Genomic DNA, 24,099 nt, shown 5'->3' on the forward strand with positions numbered 1-24,099 from the left:
AAACATTAAGTAGTTTGTAAACACTCTTAAACATATGGTGTAGCTTCAGTTGTTTTGATGGTAGTTTTAGTTTTGTTGAACCAGAATCAAAATGAAAACATTCTCACATTTACAGCGTATAACTGTATTAAAAAATTTACGATCTTAAGAAGGTATGCAGCCTAGCTTTCGAAAACTTTTTTATTTGATGAATCTGTCGATTTATTCCTTTCCAGGATGTTAAAATTGATAATTACGTTTATCTGCAATTACAAAGGAAGCTTCATGTACATCTCAAACTTTTACTCTTTTAATGTCAGTTCATGAGTGTCTGTTTGGTTGGATTTTTTAAATCATTATTTTGTATTGGTTAAACGACGCAGTTTGGTTAGATTCAGTAATGTTTAGAACAGTGATGGATTCAAATATTTTAACAACCAATTATGTGTCGCGTTACACACCACAATTTTGTGTGATTAAAAATAACAACAAAAATATCTTACTCAAATAATTTATTCAGCATGCTTTAAATATTTCCAAATTACAACTTGATTATCATTAAAATCTATATTCCTTCCACGCTTGAACCCGTTGTCATCAGCTGTGTGTATTTTCATAGCCAAATTTGAACTGGAAAAGTGTTATTCTGTGAAACCAGTGGGAGGCCAATCAAATCAATTGTCATGAGGTTTGCCACATTTTCAACTGTAAGGAGACTTCTTTCATCTGAATATATAATATTTATTATTGAAAACCCTTTTTCTGCTTCTGCGGAACTATGAATACCACTATTGATAATATTTTTTAGCCTTTTGTACAGTTCTTGAAATCTCATGATTATGGTGATTTCGAAGGACATTTTCACATAGTCACAGAAATCATTAATGATAATTTGTGATGAAAGAATTTACTGAATTCATACAATTTGTCATCAGCGTCTTTCCAAGGCAAAACTTTATCAGTACTCCAAATATCTGGTTCAAGTATGTTTACCAGTTCATGAATTTTATTGTCATTTTCTTGTGCATTATTTGTTATTTTTAAGCGATCACAATCCATAACATTTCTCATCGCCTTTAGAGTTTGATGATACATAGATGGTATCACCAGAGATACCGAGTGTATTTTCAACGTGTGTGTGTTGTTGCATGGACAGCCACACTAGGTTTTTCGTGTGTACAAACCCATGATTATAGGTTTCTAGTGCCTTATACTTATTTTTGTTCCAATGTGAATCATGTAGATTCAGATAATAAATATTCATGTTGCTGGGGTTACAATTCCAATGGTGATCTGCAAGCTACCCAACTCTTTAATGAAATGTAATAGTGGCAGATGTACATGTTGAATGTATAGGAGACAGTAAACTACATTTCCAATGATTAACAGTATGATGACAGATTCGACACCAACCAGCATTCATCACAGTCAGATGAATTTAAAAGCTGTAAACTTAAGCGACATGCTAAGAACTTGACTATTTGTACAATTAAAAACAGATGACTACTCAAAAAGAGAGTTATTTGTGAGTGGACACAAAGAGAAGAAATTCCTTCAGGTTTCATAAAACCTCCAGTGGTTTATTAAATGCGTAAATTTAATAAAGACTCGATAGAGCTATTTTATAAAAATTTTTGCACCAAATATTTATAATTTTATGAAACAGGTTTCGTGTAGTTTTATAAAAAAAATTCATTGGAATTAAACCATTTGTATAAAATGTAATAGTGTTATATTCTACTATATTTTCCTACTTCATTTATAAAATTATTTCTAGAATTTTCGAAATTTGTTTCAAAACTCTATAATACATATAGGTAATGAAAGTATCAAGGAGTTTTGAACAATATTAATCTTGACTTTATCACTTTTGCGCAAAATTATTTTTTCAAACTTTTTAAATCGAAACGTGTAAATTCTTTAGATCTTGAGTTTTGAAGAGTGAAACTCATTGTTTGGTATTATTTATGTTGAAGTTCTCAACCCTGATTTTTACTTTTAAATTGTATTTTAAAACGTGGGTAATAACTGGAATTTATAAGTTCAACCTGGTAAAACTGATGCCGCAGAACCTTTATGTAGCAATTTATTTTATTGGACATTTGGTGAAATTATTATTACCCTGTTTTCTATTTGGGAGGGGCCGGCATAGCCAGGAAGATAAGACACTCGACTCGCCCTTTCAGCCGTGGGGGCGTTATAATGTGAAGGTCAATCCCACTGTTCGTTGTTAAAAGAGTAGCTTAAGAGTTGGTGGTGGGTGGTGATGACTACTTGCTTTCCCTCTACTCTTACACTGCCAAATTAGAGATGGCTAAAAAACCCTAGAGTAGCTTTGCGCGAAATTCCAAACAAACCAAAATCTTCTGGGGTGATTGGCCTTTGTGAAAGAACATTTTTGTTATAGTATGATTGAATCTTATTAAATAATCAAATTTTGACTTTTTGTTACATGTTTGCATCCTTGATTGATCATATTTGGACTGTATTAAGTGTTTTGTTACCTTCATATATCTTTTTCAATCAAAGTTACTATTTTGTAACGTTTTACTTTATATTTGCTATCAAAATTCTGCATTTCGTTACACACTTCTACTCTATACCTAAAACGTTAACCTTCTGTTTCGTAATTTGGAGTTTTTTCAATAAAAAATGGAAAGTTTCTTCTTTAAACTTTCTTATATAATTTGAGAATCAGTAATTGACTCTTTTCCTTATTTGAATAGTTTAGAATAAAAGTTTCTATAATTGTATGTATCGTTCTGGAACAAACAGTCACACCTTTCGAAGAGAAAAACAACAAAAAACACTATGTCTTTTTCTGTTGAGATTTTAAAATTCACAGTTGAAGTCTACTCAGCTGCTGGGAGTTTTTGGACCCCAACACTTAATCTTCAGTTACCTGTTTGCAAATGTTGTTGCACAAAGGAATGGCGAATATTCCATTATCAACAAACTCAAGCGTTATCTAATGAAAAGGAATTATGTAAATTCATGTTTCCACTTTCTCCTGGTTTATTTAAAGCTGTGTGAAAGCCCATCGTTTTAAAGAAATGTTTAGATCTGTCTTTGACCTCAGATTTGAGAAATATAACTATCTTTTACTGCCAAGTAATATACGAGCGACTGGTAAGGTTAATGGGTTTATAATGAAAGTGGCTGACATAATCGTATTTTCTATAATATAAAAGTTGTCAAGTAATGGTGTGCTGAGCCATTACCTGTGATCCTTCTGGGGGGGCTGCAAATGCGTGGTAGTTCAATAGGCACCAGATCTAGAGAAGTTAACTTTTTCTCAGCTTCATCAAATATCTTGTTGAAATTCTCCTCTGTTCGCAATACCCGCAATTGCTCAACTTTCATTGCAAATGCTTCAATCATGCCAGATACTGTCGCTGATTTTGCTTGGAATGCACGATTTAGTTCCTCTAATGCAGCTAATGGATGCTGAGCCATCAACACTCCTAAAACTGTCTTTTCTTTGTAAAATCTGTCCAGCAGACCTTGTGCTTTTACTGCTACATCTGATTTGTCATTTGTTAATTCAGACAAAGAATCAACAATGTCACTGTAGTGATCATTAGCACATGCAATTGCAGATAGACGGCACAACGAGCGTGTTGGACACAGAGAGCGGATATATTTAACTGGACCATTGTGGCTGTCTGACCATACAATATTTTCAAAGATTGTCTTGTATTTCCCTGACCTCTGAAGCAAGACACGAAGTTCATGTACCCATTGGATAGAATCTCGAACACATTCACAAGCTTCAACAGCATGTTGCATTATTAAACTAGCCTTGTGTGCTCCGCAGGAAAAAACAAAGCTGACGGTTGCTTTTCTTTTATTTTTGCCTGGCATCCACTGTACGAACCACTCATGTTGGCGGCTCTATCATAAGTTTGTGCTCTTAATCCTGACAGTGGTGTATTGAGTCTACACTGTCGAGTCGAGGATATTGTTTCACCAGTTGTACTGGAAACACTGTACAAACCTAGAAATATCTCATGGACGTCAAGGTTTTCATCTACGTATCGTACACATATTGCTTCCTGTTCGGCACCTGTGACATCTTGAGTGCCATCAACCATTAATGCAAAGATTTTACTTTGCTGCACTTTGTGTTCTATGTTCCTCAATATTTGATGGCTGAACATCTCCATTATTTCATTCTGAGCCTGGGTTGATGTGAATGTGGTTTTCTTTGACAAGTAGGCCGTCAGCTCAGGATTTCCTCTTCCAGGAGCTTCATTAACTGCAGGAAGTTACCCTCCGTATCAGTATGTCCACGTGATGCTAAACCTTGACGCAGAAAGAAACGTAAACTTCTGAATATTTTGGCTAGACTTCTTTTGTATTCTTCTTGCTGCTTCTTTTTCCATCATGTAGCTGGACAGTCACTGGAGTTACATCAAGTGAAGCTTCTGGAGATATAACGAATCTGTGCTGAGGGGGAGGATTGGTGTTCGTTGAAATTCTGTTTTGCCTTCATCCAGTTGCAAAAACCGGTGGATATGAAGGTATACTCGACTGGCCTCTCCAATTTCCTTGTAAAAAAGGCCTCTATTTTCCGCCTTGGCACAATGAAAGCATATGACGTTTTGAGTCTGATTGTCTAAGTGCAGCGATGGGAACTCATCAAACCACTTGCCCTGGAAGTTGATATTTTGTAATTTTGCTTTCTGTCGTGGTGTTAGTTGTGCGTCTGGATGATATGGCTTTTCACACTGTATCTGTGGAGTGTCAGATTTTTCATCACTGCACAAACTTGTTTCATAACTATCTGGTGGTTCATGATGTGCAATAGTTGCACATGCATTTTCAGACTCGTCCTCTGATGAGCATGGTATTTCCTCTGTATGGCAAGTTTCTATTCCTTTGCTTGAGGTTGTTGAATTATCTGCATCTGCACTGTCGCTTGTAGTACCAGTAACTGACTTGTAAAACTGTCTAATATCGGAACCTTTCAGACGCTTGCTTGTCATAATTGGAATCTGTTTCCCAGATGACTCAACAGGCTGAAATACAGCCTTTATTGAAAAACTCTAACGTACAACAAACGAAGATAGAATAGAATGGAAGTAGGACTGAACTGTACAATGTATTTAATTCGAACGCACGAACCTTATAGTGACTACGAAGCCGACTGCCCGCCTGAGTATCGCTGGGACAATAATGTGTGCTAGTCACAATACAAGTAATTACAAGATTCACTAAAAATTCTTAATTAATCACAAATATATTATATTCCTGTCAAAGCTCATGAAAAGACAAGCACGTTGTGATATAATGTCTATAAGCACGTCTATTAAATAAAAACACCTAAACAAAAACTAACAATACAATTCGAGTAGAGACTTCAGGCCGTTGAAATCGTTCCTTTTGTGTTCTAATTATACAAGAAAATACAATATTTTTACTATCTATGGTAAAAGAATATATTGTTCTTTTACCATAAAGCACCAGCACTGTATTAGAGGGCGGTGATAATCTGAAATTTCATGGAATATTAAGGGCTACAAACACAGGTCTAATGAGCCCTGTTGTAAAATCGAGGCTCAGACTAAAGGGAGCGGAGGGTGTTGATGTAAGGCGCGTCTGGATCCGAGCGGCCGGAACCTGTCGTTAACTGTACACTAAACATACTCTATGGTCAGCGCCTTCAGCAGCTAAGGATAGTAAGGCGTTCGACAATAAAACCGGCTAGACATGCATAAGAACAAATGGTAGGAAAACCGCTACAAGCTACAAATGGCCTGTCAGATCTAGATCACAGGAGAATACGCTTGAGAGTAATATTTTCGAATTTCATGCTCTGTTCAATCTGTTGTGATAAAAATTTACTTTATCTTACACTACGTACAAGACGTAGGTAGATTCTGTGATAGTACTTGCAAGCCTTGCATGTATACTTAGACTTAGTGACTAACACTAGCGAACTATCACCTGGATCGAAAAGTTTAGAAGTACGCCTATATTAAAGATGTACATTTCGACTACTGAAAAAGCCTACATCCAGGCCTAATTGTGTAATTCGATTGGTAAGAACACGAGAATCACAAGAACAAACACACAATTTGTAGGCCTGTGATGCAATAAAACAATTCAACAGCCAAACTGTAGGGGGGATGATTGTATGCACTATACCCCACACCTAAAAATGAAGGGGGGATGTATCCCCATCCCCCCAGGATCTACGCCCCTGTCCAAGGGACTTGTGTATGTCTATGAAATTTCGCAAACTCTCACCATACATTATAAGTATTTCCACTGACAGTTAATGATTCAATAAAGGAACATGAGCATTGAATCGAACATGTTGTCATCATTTATGCGATAAAAATGTGACATACAAAGCTAGTTTTATTTGCATGTAATACTATTCAGTAGCAAAACAAATTAATAATCAAATAAACAAACAAGTATTACGACTATAGGTTTGGAAGCGTGTGTTTAGGACACCAGTGAACATCGGTCAAGTTCCTTTCAGCTATCACCTGTCCAGCAGAGTCCAGAAAGAACAAGCAATTCATTCCCGATTCCTGGTCACACAGTTAAATGTCCCAAGTAAAAATTAAGGTCTGCCTCAAGGGCAGTTCAGGGTGTAAGGTCTTTCTTTCTCCTTTATATAGGTTAGCTAAAACTGGGGGAAAACGTTCTCGTGGTTAATGACGCTTCCATACATGGCACTGCTAGTAGCAGTTTTCACTTATTTGTACAGTAAAATAACCATGTTTTTTTAAGGAATCGTTCAATAACATTCTAATGTATTTCTGTATTTAATCATCTCTTCCACAAAATATTAAGAGTGTCAGTAAAACATTAACAAAAGCATACTTACTCTGAAGATCGCGAGAGCACTGAATCCATAGGACTTGTGTATGGGAGACAGTTCGCAACTACTCAGGATACATTACAAGTATATCTGCTGACAGTTCTTAAAGTTATATTTATAAATTATATTAACAAAGATATAATCAAACCTTCAGAATTAGCAGTCGTGAAAGTTGGGTGCTTGTTGCAAGGACAGAACTTAAAATTCTACTGTATGATAAACAAAGGTTTGTTGTATGCATTACAATTATTTTCATAATTGTCTGGATTTTAATACCAAAGTGGGAATTTTTTATTGATTTTTGTTTAAAATTAGAACAAATTGATGACAAAGACCATTATAAAGTAATATATATTGACTCTTTTAAAGTTAGAACGAATTGATGACAAAGATCGTTATAAAGACCATCTTTATTGTCTCTGAAGTTAAAACAATTTGACGAGAGTTGAGGGTTGTAACATCTCCATTATCTCTGTAAATCTTAATTGTAGTTAACGACACATCTTTAATCAGTAAACTTTAGCTTCTAATCTTTACTTTGTTCCACAGATTTGTTTGATAATACTACTACCTTTACCCTTATTCTTCTGCGGTGATAAGCGAACGCGGACTTAAAAGAACCAGTTGGTGGTTTTTGATCTAATGCACTACACGTGAATAAGGGTGTGTTATTTTAAGTAAATATGACACCTAACAGAACATTTAAGTGTTACTTAATGGTTAATAATATTAGCTAATGTATCTAATTATATTGCTTTTAAAATACTTATTTATTAGTAAATTTTAGTTATAGATTTTGATTCGCATTATTAACTTAATATAAGTATTTGGGACTAACCTGAATATCCTAAGCTGGTCTAGCCTCGTGAGATGTTATTGGGATTAAGGCCGAAAATGATACTTTTTATAAAAAAGAACGTTAGACAAAGACATAAAATTGTCTATACTTATAAAAAGGTTTATTTGTTTTTTTTTAGATTCACTCTAAGTAAGTAGCTTGCTTTGATCTTAAGTTAATATTAATGTAATTTGTATATTGTATGTATCATTAATAACTGTTAGCTTCGGCTGTTATAATCGCAATAATTAATATTTTCACTTTCTGGACGACATTTATCTTAGTGTTATTTTAGAATACCTTAAGATACACAAAGAATATCACAGTTCTGAAGAATGCGTTTTGAGTTCCATTGTCTTACTAAAATATTTTCATCTTTATTGAAAGTATGTCTAATCAGTTAGGATTTTTAGTCTCAAGTTATTTTATTTACAGGACTGGTTATGTAAAACTATATTATTCCTCAAAATGTACGAGTATAAATTGGATGTTCATAAAATGTCTCCAACTACATTCCAGGATCACAGTCTCTGTTTTCAGTAAGGATGCCCTGTTCAAACGTTACTACTTGACTGGTTGTGGAAAGTATTTGAGAATAATACGAATCTTATTTTATTTATTTGTTGTACCTTGCTATGATGGGTTTAGTTTTAAGCCTTAGCTACTTGACATCTTTAATTAACTGGTACTATATTAACTACTTAATTTAACTCTTGTTACATGGAGCTTAAACATCATACAACTATTGTTTAAGCAGTTTCAACATCATTATTATTACCGTTTTGTTTTAATTCATGTGTGTGTGTGTGTTTATCACCAATATTTCTCGAAAACAGTTGGGTAGATTTGAACGAAAGTTAGTATACACTTGGACTATAACCCAAGTTAGAAGTGATTAATATTTGGAGGGCCGATGTCAAAGGTAACAGCGAGTTCACGAAAAAAAATCATATTTGTTACCATGAAGACCGATTTTGTACACTATTTCTGTTTTATATCTTATACAAAAACGAACGGATTTGTTGAAACCTTGTAATGGTATGTGGAATGTTATAACCTATTGTCCGTTGATGTTCATAACGACAAACATTCAGAAACTATTTCATATGTTTTAAGGACCAAATATGGTCAACGACATTTAGGTACTGGTATTATTGTTTTAAAAAATCAATATTGTTTTATTATTACATGAGTTAAAGGTATTTCGTTGAGCAGGTTACAAAATCGTAATTTAGAATGCACTTGATATACTGATAAATTTAACGCCATCCTTTTGTTTCGCGTTAAAACATCCTGTACTTATCAATCTGATTTAGAAACATTGTTGTAGAGCAGCACTTGGTTGAGTGAGGCCTGTTTCTTGGAAAAATAACGTTATTTAAACAAACCTGTTTCTTTTATAAACAATACAAAACATGGAAACGTACAAACTTGTCGGAATTAATATAAAACAGTACACTGAATATTTGGCTTGCGAGTTATTTTATACCTTGGTAAACCTGATAATGTTTTGTTTATAATAAGAAGCCTTGACTATACCATTTCTTTCCAACTTGAGAATAAAAGATTGTTTAGTCTCAGTTGTTAAGTTGGTTAAGAATAACGATGTGGATGTTAGATAGATATAAAATAATGAAAAAATAGATATATGAAGTTCACATAGTAAGACGATGAAGAATATAGATCTGGGTGAGAAGTGGTCGGTAATACAATGAAGAATAGGAATTTGGGTGTGAAATAGTTAGCAAGACGATTAAAAATAGAGATGTGGATGTCATGCAGTCGGTAAGATAATGCAAAATGGAGATGTGAGGGATAAGTAGTTAGAAAATAGGTGAAGAATAAATATTTGGATGTTAAATAGTTAGCAAGACGATAAAGAATAGAGATGTGGATGTTAAACAGTTAGAACGTAGGTGAAGAAAAATTATGTGGGAGCCAGATAGTTATCAAAATATGAATAATATATATATGAATTTCAAATAGTAACACGACGAAGAATGGAGATCCGTGTAGTAAGTGGTGGGTAATAGAATAAATAAAATAGATTTGGGAGTCTAACAGATAGAAAGACAAGAATAAAGACCTGGATGTCAAGCGGTCGGTAAGATATTGCTAAATGAAGGTGTGAGGGTTAAATATTTAGAAAAAAAGGTAAAGAATGGAGATTCGGATGTCAAATAATTTGCAAGACGATAAACAAGAGAGATGTGGGCGTGAAACAGTTAAAAGGTAAGTGAACAATAAAAATATGGAAGCGAGATAGTTATAAAAATATGAAGAGTCGATTGATGAATTTCAAGTAGCTAGACGAAGAAGAGAAGAGATCTGGGTGGGAAGTGGTGGATAATACAACTAACAGTAGAGTTTTGGGTGTTAATTTGATAGAAGGACAAGAGTGGATATTCGGGTGTCAAATAGTAAGAAATGCGACGAAGAATAGAAATTTACATGTCAAATAGTTGAAACGTAAATGAAGAATAACGATATAAAAGTCAGATAGCTACAAGAATATGAAGAATAGATATATGAAGCTCAAATAGCAAGACGATGAAAAAATACAGAACTGGGTAGCAAGTGTTCTTTAATACAAGGAATAGAAATTTGGGTGTTAAATAGAAAGAAGGACAACAATAGAGATTTGGGTGTGAAATAGTTAGCAAGACGATGAAGAACAGAGACCTGGATGTGAAAAAGTCGGTAAGTAAATGCAAAATGGAGAACTGAGAAATAAATACTTAGAAAAAGGTATGAATAGAGATTCGGATGTCATATAATTAGCAAGGCAATGAAGAATAAAAGATATGGATGTCAAAGAGTTAAAAAGTAGATGAACAATAAAGATGTGGAAGCCAGATGGTTATAAAAATATGAAAAATAGATATATGAATTTCAAATAGCAAGATGAAGAAGAATAGAAGTATGGATGGGAAGTGATGAGTAATACAACGAAGAATAGAGATTTGGGTGTTAGATATACAGAAGGAGAAAAATATAGATTTGGTTGTGAAATAGATAGCAAGACGATGAAGAATAGGGACACGAAGGTCAAGCAGTGAGTAATATAATGCAAAATGGAGAAGTTTTAAAAAAAAAAATTCTTAGAAAAAAGGTTTGAATAGAGATTTGGAATTCAAATACTTATGAAAGTGTTGAAAAAAGAGAGATATGGATGTCAAACAGTTAAAATAAAGGTGAAAAATAAGATTTGCATGACAGATTTTTACAAAATATGAACAGATATATGAATTTCAAATAGCAACACAAAGAATACAGATGTATGTGGTTGGTAATACAACGAAGAATAGAAATTTGAGTGTTTAAATATATATGGGAGAAGAATGGAGAGTTAGTTGTTGAATAGTTTGAAGAGCATGAAGAATAGAGACTTGGATGTCAAGCGATGGGTAAGATAAGAAAAAATGTGGATTTGAGGAAAAATGCTTAGAGAAACGCTGTAATAGTTGTATCAAAGTGTGTGAAGGAAAGTTTATCGGTTTTAATGCGAAGTTTGTAATAGGTTTTTTGAGAAGGAATAGAAATACAGACCGATACACATTTGGTTATGTATGAACATTACGGATATCAACACTGAATTACAGTAGCTGTAGATGCATCTTTCCTTTATTACAAAGGAATCTTTTACGTGGTGCTGTTGAATGAAGTTTCATAAACCAAGGAAAACTTCCGAAACACCAGTTCTTAAAGAACGATAAAGAATTGTACAATTTTAATTTATACACATGATAAAAAAGTTACAAATGAGCGAATGACACAATATTTTATTAAAAAAAAAAAAAAAGAGTTCATAGTTCTAGTTAATGACCTTCCGTTGGAGAAACCGTGGTAGCACCTTCGCCAGCCTCCCGACGCCGACGTTCTACACCTTCCGTTGGAGAAACCGTGGTAGCGCCTTCGCGTGCCTCCCGACGCCGACGTTCTGCACCTTCCGTTGGAGAAACCGTGGTAGCGCCTTCGCCAGCCTCCCGACGCCGACGTTCTGCACCTTCCGTTGGAGAAACCGTGGTAGCGCCTTCGCCAGCCTCCCGACGCCGACGTTCTGCACCTTCCGTTGGAGAAACCGTGGTAGCGCCTTCGCCAGCCTCCCGACGCCGACGTTCTACACCTTCCGTTGGAGAAACCGTGGTAGCGCCTTCGCCAGCCTCCCGACGCCGACGTTCTAAACCTTCCGTTGGAGAAACCGTGGTAGCGCCTTCGCCAGCCTCCCGACGCCGACGTTCTGCACCTTCCGTTGGAGAAACCGTGGTAGCGCCTTCGCCAGCCTCCCGACGCCGACGTTCTGCACCTTCCGTTGGAGAAACCGTGGTAGCGCCTTCGCCAGCCTCCCGACGCCGACGTTCTACACCTTCCGTTGGAGAAACCGTGGTAGCGCCTTCGCCAGCCTCCCGACGCCGACGTTCTAAACCTTCCGTTGGAGAAACCGTGGTAGCGCCTTCGCCAGCCTCCCGACGCCGACGTTCTACACCTTCCGTTGGAGAAACCGTAGTAGCGACTTCGCCAGCCTCCCGACGCCGGCGTTCTACACCTTCCGTTGGAGAGTCCGTGATAGCGACTTCGCCAGCCTCTCGACGCCGACGTTCTAAACCTTCCGTTGGAGAAACCGTGGTAGCGCCTTCGCCAGCCTCCCGACGCCGGCGTTCTACACCTTCCGTTGGAGAAACCGTAGTAGCGACTTCGCCAGCCTCCCGACGCCGGCGTTCTACACCTTCCGTTGGAGAGTCCGTGATAGCGACTTCGCCAGCCTCCCGACGCCGGCGTTCTACACCTTCCGTTGGAGAGTCCGTGATAGCGCCTTCGCCAGTCTCCCGACGCCGCCGTTCTACACCTTCCATTGGAGAAACCGTGGTACCGCCTTCGTCAGCCTCCCGACGCCGACGTTCTACACCTTCCATTGGAGAGACCGTGGTAGCGCCTTTGCCAGCCTCGCGACGCTGACGTTCTAAATCACCAGTCATTTGGTTATCGTCCATAACGAATACCGTCGATGTAGATGGTTCTGTAGGATAAAAATGCAATGACGTGAAGTTAAAATATAAAAACAAAATTGCTAATACAATCTTACACTCCATCGTTTCGACACTCTAAAATATGTATAAAATAACTAAAACTATAAACATTTCCTTCTTCTCATCTGCTGGTATTTATACAACTCGTCTTTGATGAATTTTGACATCTCTGAAATTGCGCATGCTCATAAATATGCCGTAGAGAGAACAGTCCGTATGCATTGTATGATAAAGGGAGGTAATGTTGATTGCAGGCCTATTTCCCTATACATAGGTTCCTCACTATGTGCATATTGGGAATATTCTCTAAACAGTATTATAATTATCGTTGATTGCGCTATGTACGGATGGTACGGACATTAGTTTTAAAGTAATAGAAAACTCATCTAGATTTTCTGATCCACATGTCATGAAAAGTTACATATAGTGTCTTATCTACCGTAATCGCTCTTTTATAAGAAAGATACACTTTCTATTAACTTATAGAGCGAAATCCTATACATGTGCTTTGACCATTATGTTTATTATAATACTATGTTAAAGTCTCGAATCTATAAAATACATTTTACAAGCAACTAACCCTCGTATATTATCTTACAAAAATAGTAAACAAACATATACAAGGAAAAACCAAATCATAGCTCAGTCGATAAGTAGAGCTGGCTACTGAACTTAAAAACAAAAAGGATTGAAACTTACAAAACATAGGGACCCAGATTTTGTATTCATAAAATATTGTAAATTATTCATAAAAGAAATATTTTAAGGTTGCCTGATTAAAAACTATAATGATTCTAATGAAATTCCGAGATAGCTATACAGAAAGTAGGTGAGTTCCTGATATCAGTCATCCCTTAAATAATGTCTTATTTGAGACTCAGTAAATGAGAAAGGATTTCAAACGCTTTTAATGTTATTTAATTAATAATGTATATTCCATTATTATTAATTACTCCCTGCCAACGATTCACTAGCTTCTGAACGCAACTTCCAGGAAAATAATAAAATATATTCCAGGAAAACTATTACAATTTACTATAAGTATAACTCTGAAGAGTTTCTCCAGAAAACAATCTACCTATTGCGTTTAAACACCTAATCCCAAATCCTATGATTGTGTTTGTTAACTAATTTTCATTTCTTCATGTACTAATTACTCATGTTTGGTTTTTTGTACAATTTTCTTCGTGGTTTACTAACGACAATCTTTTTATTTTACTCTTGTATGATAGAACAGAATGGATCTGCACAACAACCAATGAAGGCCGGCTTTGAAAGTAGCTGCAGACAATATTTGAATGTGATTGGACAGAGAACATTATGTACTACTTATTTTATATATATCATGAACAGTGGTGTCTGTCCATCAATATATCTCTATCTTCTGTTTATGGTGGCCTTTTCTCGCGCTGAGTTTGAAAAAGTGGATGAAGTCAAAGTTCAACATTAACTATTTAAATAACAGTATTAGAGGTATGAATAATGTTGACAACAAACAGGATATTCTACACTAACTTGTTATGAATTAATAACACTATCATTTACATATCAACATGTGACATAATGGTATATTTCTGTTGAGTGGTTCTTAGCAGAACACTTCCTATACAAAAATGGAACATTAAACATAGTAAACTAAAACCCTTTTGACACATCTACTCTAGAGTAGCACACAATCTCACATTTGTTTTATCACTGGGAGTAAATTGTGTATCCTTTCAACTTTAAATGTTTGTTTCTTTGTAGCGTCTATTTGTGTACTTTTAATCTAATCACAAAACATTTTGTGGTTCATTCTATTTTTATATTTCATATAATATTTATATATATGTGTATAATAGGTTAAACTCGTATGTACAAAATAGATCCACAGACGACAAACAAAACTTGTCAGATCTAAAACTTGTTGCTCTGAGATATATACACCAGCGAACCGTTATACACGTGATCGCGAGAAACAATCCTTTATTTATAATCTAGGTACAATTTGTTAACTAGCTTTAAAGGAGAAACTGTCTGTTTTATAGCCCAGCTTTGAACATCTGTCTTTCCCACTGCTATCCTGCACTCATCTGTTTTATATTTCTGTCTTTATTTTCCTTTTCTTTCGGTCCCCCGCTGATACATCGGTAAATTTACGGATTTACAACGCTAAAATCAGGCGTTCGACTCTCCTCTGTGGACCCAGCAGATAGTTTGGTGCAGCTTTGGTATAAGAAAACACACGTTCTCTTTCGGTTACGTCATATATTTACAACAATTGATTGAGGAGTAGTGTTACGCTTTTAACCAATACAAGCTATTAAAGACAACAATAAAATGGAACCATTATGTTATTGAATATTTGCGTATAGTAACTAAGGAGACAAGATGTTAAAGTAGGAACCGAACTGAGCGAAGGAATAGCAAGATTTTGTAGTCGAAAGTTTCTCACCTTACATTTCATGGGTACTTCGGCCAGTACAATTTGCAGGTGTAAAGTTTTGTATAAATATTTTAAATGTATATTCACATAAGATCGTTATATAAATCTGAAATAAATTCTTGAAAAGAGAAACAAAAGTCAGACAACAAGTAGGTAACATTCACGTTACTCAACTTCGTGTGAGAGGCTTAATAATTAGGGTTAGCAAACATGGGGCTGTTTTAGATAGTATGGTACCGAACGATTTAGAAAAAGTGAACATTTTCTAAGAAAAAAGATTCTTTTTACGGCAGTAGAAAAGTGTTCGGATTGTGCTAATACAAACAACCATTTGTTATATATTAAATGTGCTGCCGTTTAATGAATAAACAACAGTTTTTAAAACTCCATTTCTTAAAGCTATATTTATAAATTTCATCAACAAAGATATAATCAAACCTTCAGAATTAGCAATCGTGAAAGTTGGGTGCTTGTTACAAGGGCAGAACTTAAAATTCTACTGTATGATAAACAAAGGTTTGTTGTATGTATTATAGTTATTTTGATAATTGTCTAGAATTAGGATACCAAAGTGGGAACTTTATATTGGTTTTTGTTTAAAATTAGAACAAATTGATGACAAAGACCATTATAAAGTAATCTATATTGACTCGTTTAAAGTTAGAACGAATTGATGACAAAGAGCGTTATAAAGACCATCTCTATTGTCTCTGAAGTTAAAACAAATTGACGAGAGTTGAGGGTTGTAACATTATCTCCATTATCTCTAAATCTTAATTGTAGTTAACGACACATCTTTTATAAGTAAACTTATGCTTCTAATCTTTACTTTGTTCCACAGATTTGTTTGATAATACTACTACCCTTACCCTTATTCTTCTGCATTGATAAGCGATCGCGGACCATTTGGTGGTTTTTGATCTTTTGCACTACACGTGAATAAGGGTGTGTTATTTTAAGTAAATATGACACCTAACAGAACATTTTAGTGTTACTTAATGGTCATGAGGGCCATGTAAATTCAAATATTACAAAACGGCAATGATGGCCATAAACATACAAATATTACGTAACGGTAATTCTGGTCATATAAGTTATGTACTGTATTTGAAGTTTTAAGGAACTGCACGTTTCTGGAGTTTAGGATTATATGAGGTTTTATTAATATATTTTAAACGTGTAGTAAAAGTTTGGTGAAACGGAGAGCGCCTGGAGACAACAGCTAGTACGTTTCGTGTTCCACAAATAACGTGTCCACTTTTATCTCTGTACTGGTAGTCTCGTTAATAATATTAGCTAATGTATCTAATTATATTGCTTTTTAAATATTTATTTCTTAGCCAATTTTAGTTATAGATTTTGTTTCGCATTATCAGTTTAATATAAGTATTTGGGACTAACCTAAATCTCCTAAGCTGGTCTAGCCTCGTGAGATGTTATTGGGATTAAGGCCGAAAATGATACTTTTTATTAAAAAGAACGTCAGAAAAAGACATAAAATTATCTATACTTATTAAAAGGTTTATTTGTTTTTTTAGATTCACTCTAAGTAGGCAGCTTGCTTTGATCTCAAGTTAATATTAATGTAATTTGTATATTGTATGTATCGTTAATAACAATTAGCTTCGGCTGTTATAATCGCAATAATTAATATTTTCACTTTCTGGACGACATTTATCTTAGTGTTATTTTAAAATACTTTAAGATACACAAAGAATAACACAGTTCTGAAAAATGCGTTTTGAGTTCCAGTGTCCTACTAAAATATTTTCATCTTTATTGAAAGTATGTCTAATTGGTAATCATTTTGAGTCTCGAGTTATATTATTTACAGGACTGGTTTTGTAAAACTATATTATTCCTCAAAATGTACGAGTATAAATTGGGATGTTCATAAAATGTCTCCAACTGGAGAGACCTGAGCTAGCCACCGAGCAAGTCAGACGTGCCAATATGCTATTCAAAACGAAACGTTCATCCTCGCCAGTCAGGCCGTTAGTGCCGCCTGTAATCGTCGACGGCTTACCGCCGAACCTCACGCCGTACCAAGTCGCCACGTTGATCGCCCGAGCCAAGCCTGGGGCAACCATCGAACCGTCCAGGACCCGTATTTTACGCCGGGGAGGAATCCTCATCCAACCAGCCACTATTGCAGACCAAACCTATATGTGCCAGCCATGGAACACTGAATTTAAAGTAAGTTGTTCCCCAACGAAAAGTCCAGTCAATCTTTATTCTGTATTCCTCAGGGGGCGTCGACCCATCAATTCAACCTGAAGAAATTAGACAAACCATAGAACCCCAAATACAAGCCAAGGTATACGCAGTTCATCGAATTTATTCTAAGAACAGTAATCATCCCACATACTTCATGAAGATAGTGACAACATCGAAGTACAGTGCCGACTGTATTTTACGAGATGGCTGCTATTATCATATATTTCATTTTAGAGCCGAACGCCCACACCGACGACCACTCAAGAATGGTTCAAACCAAGCACCCAGATATCGTAAACAACCAACGGAAATCTTCCAACAGGAAAATACCGCCGATTCCAGACCGTATTAGAAGAAACACGAAGACGGATTCAGACAACCCGACTCAGAAGAAGACAACACCCATTGTTGGCAACACGCCAAGTTGCAGTAGTTCAAGAAAGAAAAAGGACAGTTCCTACCAGACTTCAATCCCAGTTCCACAGAACTCAACAACCAGCCGGACTCAAACCATTACGAAGATAACCATCGACGCGACAGCACAAACTGAAAAACAATCTACCTCCACGCAGAAAACTCAAACCAAAATCTCGAGAAGAAACAAAGCATCACAGACCAGCAAAGAACAACTCACCGAAGAACAGCCAGTAGTTCCACCACCAAGGCCACGTTTCTCAGTTGCACCAATGGGCTTCAAGTGTGGAAACAAGTTCATGATGAAGTTGCCACCCGATCTACAAGACTGCAGCTAACAGTTTTCACGTACACCATCAACGTAGTTCATCAGTTCTTTTTTTTTTTTTTTTTCTTTCCCAGCTACTTCCGGGCACGGTCTGGGTAGACTATTCGGCGCCCAGGCCGTGAAAGTGGGTTTTCTCGGGGTACTCCCGTTTCCCCCCACAGCAAAATCTCTGGCATCGGACCTGTAGGTCCCAGCCTCATTCTGAAAAGGGCCGTTTACCCAGTCAAGGGTATCTAATCAATTACAGTAAATTTTAAAAAAAACAATTCGCCAGCCGCCAGGGTTCTCCATCCTCGAGCTAAAGTCTGGCTCACTTCACTTTCGCTGCTTTCGTCCAGTTCTCCTGTCCTTCCTCTCACTAACAAATATTTTTGAAATGTTAAAAATAAAGTAAAAAACTCCATGGATATTTTAAAACATTTCTCACGTAAGGGGACGAAGAGGAACTATAAAGTTCCTGAACACCCCAGTTGGAGAGAGAACTCTTCCGATTTCTCTCTCTCTAAACTGAACCCCTGCCACGGTAGTTTAGTTTAGTTGTCTCCAACTACATTCCAGGATCACAGTTTCTGTTTTCAGTAAGGATGCCCCGTTCAGACTTTACTACTTGATAGGTTGTGGTAAGTATTTGAGAATAATATGAATCTTATTTTATTTATTTGTTGTACCTTGCTATGATGGGTTTAGTTTTAAGCCTTAGCTACTTGACATCTTTAATTAAGTGGTAGTATATTAACTACTTAATTTAACTCTTGTTACATGGAGCTTAAACATCATACAACTATTGTTTAAGCAGTTTCAACATCAATATTATTACCGTTTTGTTTTCATCCATGTGTGTGTGTTTATCACCAATATTTCTCGAAAACAGTTGGGTAGATTTGTACGAAAGATAGTATACACTTGGACTATAACCCAACTTAATATTTAGAGGGCCGATGTCAAAAGTAACAGTGAGTTCACGAAAAAAAAATCATATTTGTTACCATGGAGACCGATTTTGTACACTATTTTTGTTTCATATCTTATACAAAAACGAACGGATTTGTTGAAACTTTGTAATCATATGTGAAATGTTATTACCTATTGTTCGTTGATGTTCATAACGACAAACATTCAGACACATTTTCATATGTTTTAAGAACCAAATATGGTCAACCTCATTCAGGTACTGGCATTATTGTTTAAAAAATCAATATTGTTTTATTATTGACTGAGTTAAAGGTATTGCGTTGAGCAGGTTACAAAATCGTAATTTAGAATGCATTTGATTACTGATAAATTTAACGCCATCCTTTTGTTTCGCTTTAAAACATCCTGTACTTATCAATCTGATTTAGAAACATTGTTGTATAGCAGCACTTGGTTGAGTGAGGCCTGTTTCTTGGAAAAATAACGTTATTTAAACAAACCCGTTTCTTTTATAAACAATACAAAACATGGAAACGTACCAACTTGTCGGGATTAATATAACGGGGTTAAGAATAACGATATGGACGTTAGATAGATATAAAATGATGAAAAAATTGATTTATGAAGTTCAGATAGTAAGACGATGAAGAATATAGGTCTGGGTGAGAAGTGGTTGGTAATACAATGAAGAATAGGAATTTGGGTGTGAAATAGTTAGCAAAACGATTAAAAATAGAGATGTGGATGTCAAGCAGTCGGTAAGATAATGCAAAATGGAGATGTGAGGGATAAGTAGTTAGAAAATAGGTGAAGAACAAATATTTGGATGTCAAATAGTTAGCAAGACGATAAAGAATAGAGATGTGGATGTTAAACAGTTAGAACGTAGGTGAAGAAAAATGATGTGGGAGCCAGATAGTTATAAAAATATGAATAATATATATATGAATTTCAAATAGTAACACGATGAAGAATGGAGATCCGGGTAGAAAGTGGTGGGTAATAGAATAAAGAAAATAGATTTGGGAGTCTAATAGGTAGAAGGACAAGAATAGAGATTTGAGTGTCAAATAGTTAGCAAGACGATGAAAAATAGAGATCTGGATGTCAAGCGGTCGGTAAGATATTGTTAAATGGAAGTGTGAGGGATAAATACAGGTAAACATTGATATAAAACGCATCGATAAAGAGCGATAGTCAGTTGGGCGCGATGGGGTCTTTAGCCCCAAATTTTTTTGGGTTTTTACAGTGGCCGCCGCTTAATATTACCACTGCTTAATGTAATCAGCCCGTTAATGTGATCAAAAATCAAATACCAAATCCACTTCAATCTTTTTGTATGGTTTTCACGCCGCATATTGTGATCAAACCCCTCATTGGCAAGTTTCGACAACCAAGATGTTTCCATCACTTCAACATGAAGACACTACCACTTGACTACAACAGCAGCAAAAACGCATGGATGACAGCAACAATCTTTGAAGAATGGTTTCATCAGGAATTCGTCCCAGCGGTCAGGAAGCACGTCTGAACACAGAAGAAAGAAGAGAAGGCCGGACTACTATTGGATAATTGCCCAGCACACCCGCCGGCAGAGAACCTTACCAGCAGAGATGGAAAGATTACCGTACTCTACTTACCCAAAAACACCACCAGCATGATTCAACCACTTGACCAAGGGATCATCGCCAGCTTCAAGAGAGAATACAGAGCTGAACTGGTCAAGGCCATAGTCGATGGTATCAGCATCGTACCAGAGTTCTTGAAGAAGATGACCATTAAGGACGCCATCTACATGAGCAGCATAGTATGGAACAAGATAAGCCAGAGCACCATCATCAATTGTTGGAAGAAAGGACTCAAAGAAGCAGCACCAGAACCACAACCAGAACCAATAGAAGAAAAAGATGACATTTTCCATGGATTTACAGCAGAAGAAGTAGCAGAGGCAGAAAGGAAGTTTGTAGACTACCAGGATGGACTCCCCTTGACAACCCTTGTGAAGCAGTGGGCCGAGATTGACGAAGTAGCACCAGTTACCCAGCCACCCCTCACAGATGAAGAGATCCAGAAAGCAATAGAGAACCCAGCGGCAGCACCCACTGATTTTACCACTCCAGATTAAGAAGAAGAAGATGACCCCATTCCAGAAGAACTCAGGAATTGCATCACCTCAACTCATGCAGTACAGTACAGAGAACAACTTCTATATTGGGCAGAACACCACAATCTAGGAATTTGCAAGATACTACAGATCCAGGACCTAATGAGAACTGCGAAGAGGATGCGGAACCAAGGAGGAAGACAACAGACACTTTTGGAGGCTTTTGAAAGAAAGAAGACTACTGAGTAACTATAAATTTGTGCATTTCAACTTGTTTTATGTGCTTACTATATTTTATTGTTATTAAATTTTTTTAAAAATCCGTTTTTGTTTCAGTACTGAATTCGTATTTTAAACTTTGCCATGACATTTTTTTATTTGGTAATTATTTGACTTCAGTTTGTACTTAGATTTTAATAATTAGTAAATAAATTATCAAAATTAATTACTATATGTATTAACTTTAAAATTGAACTAATTTTAATCAGCGTTTAATCGTAAAAACGATCACATGATTGCTCTGACGGAACTACTTTTAGAATATCAGCCCCCATCAAAGTAATAAATTCGATAAATTTCTTTAGAATTCTGCTTTTTACATTTAAGTTCAGTCTTAAAATTGAGTTTAATAAATAAAAATAAATTAAAAAATGCTATATCATTGGTGTAAGTAGTTTTGTAGTTTTGTTTGTTTTTCTTTATTTCACTACAAAACGCGTAAATTTTGCATTATCGCTCACCCCGAGTGTCAAAAAAATATATAATCAAATCGGTATAAGGCGCTTTCAGATACAACGCGGTCGAATTTTTTGGACCCCAACTAGCGCCTTATATCGATGTTTGACTGTATTTAGAAAAAAAAGGTAAAGAATGGAGATTCGGATGTCAAATAATTAGCAAGACGATAAACAAGAGAGATGTGGGCGTCAAACAGTTAAAAGGTAGTTGAACAATAAAAATATGGAAGCGAGATAGTTATAAAAATATGAAGAGTAAATTAATGAATTTCATATAGCTAGACGAAGAAGAGTAGAGATCTGGGTGGGAAGTGGTGGATAATACAACTAATAATAGAGTTTTGGGTGTTAATTTCATAGAAGAACAAGATTGGAGATTCGGGTGTAAAATAGTTAGCAATGCGACGAAGAACAGAGACCTGGATGTGAAACGGTCGGTAAGATAATGTAAAATGGAGAACTGAGAAATAAATACTAAGAAAAAAAGTATGAATTGAGATTCGGATGTCATATACTTACTAAGGCAATGAAGAATAAAGATATGAATGTCAAACAGTTAAAAAGTTAATGAACAATAAAGGTGTGGAAGCCAGATGGTTATAAAAATAAGAAAAATAGGTATATGAATTTTAAATAGCAAGATGAAGAAGAATAGAGATGTGGGTGGACGTTGTGGGTAATACATTGAAGAATAGAGATTTGGGTGATAGATATATAGAATGGGAAGAATAGAGATTTGAGTATCAAATAGTTAGGAAGAGGATTAAAAATAAAGACTTGGATGTCAAGTGGTGAGTAGATAATGGAAAGTGGAGATCAGATGAATAATTACTCAGAAAAGGTATGAATAAAGATTTCGATCTCAAACATTTAGGAAGGCGATGAAAATATAGATATGAATGTCAAACAGTCAAAATAAAGGTGAAAAATAAAGATCTCGATGCCAGATTTTGTAAAATTATGAAGAATAGATATATGATTTTCAAATAGCAAAGCGAAGAAGAATAGAGATGTGAGGGGAAGTGATGGGTAATATGTTGAAGAATAGAGATTTGGGTGATAGATATAGAGAACGACAAAAATAGAAATTTGAGTATCAAATAGTTAGAAAGAGTTCAAGAATGGAGACTTGGATGTCAACGTTCAATAAGATAATGCAGAATGGAGATCTGAGGAATAAATACAAAGAAAAATGTATGAACAAAACGAAGAATAAATATTTGGGTGTGAGATATATAGAATGGCAAAAATAGATATTTGAATGTTAAATAGTTAAAATGTTAAAAACATTCAAGAATAGAGACCTGGATGTCAAGCATTGAGTAAGATAATGCAAAATGGAAATCTGAAGAATGAACACTTAGTAAATAGTATCAATAAAGATTTGGATCTCAAACAATTAGCAAGGCAATGACGAATATAGATATGGATGTCAAACAGTTAAAATAAATGGAAAAAGATTTGGATGCCATGCCTTTAAAAATATGATGAAGAGCATATGAATTTGAAATAGCAAGGCGAAGAAAGAATAGAGATGTGGGTGGGAAGTGGTTGGTAACAGAAAGAAGAATAGAGATTTGGGTGTGAAATAGTTAGGAAGAGGATGAAAATTAGAGACCTGGATATCATGTGGTTGGCAAGATAATGCAAAATGAAGATATGAGGAATCAATGCTTAGAGAGAAGGAAAGAATAGAGATTATGATGTTAAATACATAGCAAGACGATGAAGAATAGAGATAGAGGTCACACAGTTAAAAGGTAGTTGAATAATAAGGATCTGAATGCCAGATTTTTATACAATTATTTAGAATAGATATACGATTACAAAATTGAAAGACGAAGAAGAATGGAGATGTGGGTGGGAACTTGTTGGTTATACAACGAAGAATAGAGATTTGGGTGTTAGATATATAGAAAAAGAAAAATATAGATTTGGTTTTGAAATAGATAGCAAGACGATGAATATTAGGGACATGAAGGTCAAGCAATGGGTAATTTAATGCAAAATGGAGATCTAAGAAATAAATTCTTAGAAAAAAGGTTTGAATAGAGATGTGGAATACAAATACTTATGAAAGTGTTGAAAAAGAGATATGGATGTCAAACAGTTAAAATAAAAGTGAAAAATAAGATTTGCATGACAGATTTTTTATAAAATATGAAAAATAGACATAGGATTACAATATTGAAAGACGAAGAAGAATAGAGATGTGGGTAGGAATTGGTGGGTAATACAACAAAGAATAGATATTTGGGTGTTAGATATATAGGATGGCAA

General features: G+C 35.6%; 2 protein-coding genes across 2 annotated transcripts in view; one reads left to right on the forward strand and one right to left on the reverse strand.

Moving 5' to 3' along the window:
• LOC143226626 (uncharacterized) overlaps nt 1-24,099 on the forward strand; it is a 258,963-nt gene that overhangs the window by 11,096 nt on the left and 223,768 nt on the right. The window lies entirely within an intron of this gene.
• On the reverse strand, nt 11,445-12,661 carry LOC143226625 (uncharacterized). The gene is made up of 2 exons (XM_076457836.1): nt 12,262-12,661; nt 11,445-12,141 (listed from the first exon to the last, which is right to left on the reverse strand). Exons 1-2 carry the CDS (start codon nt 12,644-12,646, stop codon nt 11,474-11,476), a joined length of 1,053 nt encoding a protein of 350 aa, XP_076313951.1. The 5' UTR covers nt 12,647-12,661; the 3' UTR covers nt 11,445-11,473.

This window comes from Tachypleus tridentatus, chromosome 9, assembly GCF_004210375.1.
Source record: "Tachypleus tridentatus isolate NWPU-2018 chromosome 9, ASM421037v1, whole genome shotgun sequence".
In the NCBI taxonomy this organism is placed as follows: Eukaryota; Metazoa; Arthropoda; class Merostomata; order Xiphosura; family Limulidae; genus Tachypleus; species Tachypleus tridentatus.

What these genes read in the sequence shown, in the direction of transcription:
- LOC143226625 (XM_076457836.1), bottom strand. Translation starts at nt 12,646, where the DNA reads ATGGACGATAACCAAATGACTGGTGATTTAGAACGTCAGCGTCGCGAG. An exon ending in CACGGTTTCTCCAACGGAAG is followed by an intron (nt 12,142 to 12,261) that starts GTTTAGAACGTC and finishes CTCCAACGGAAG; the next exon opens with GTGTAGAACGTCGGCGTCGG.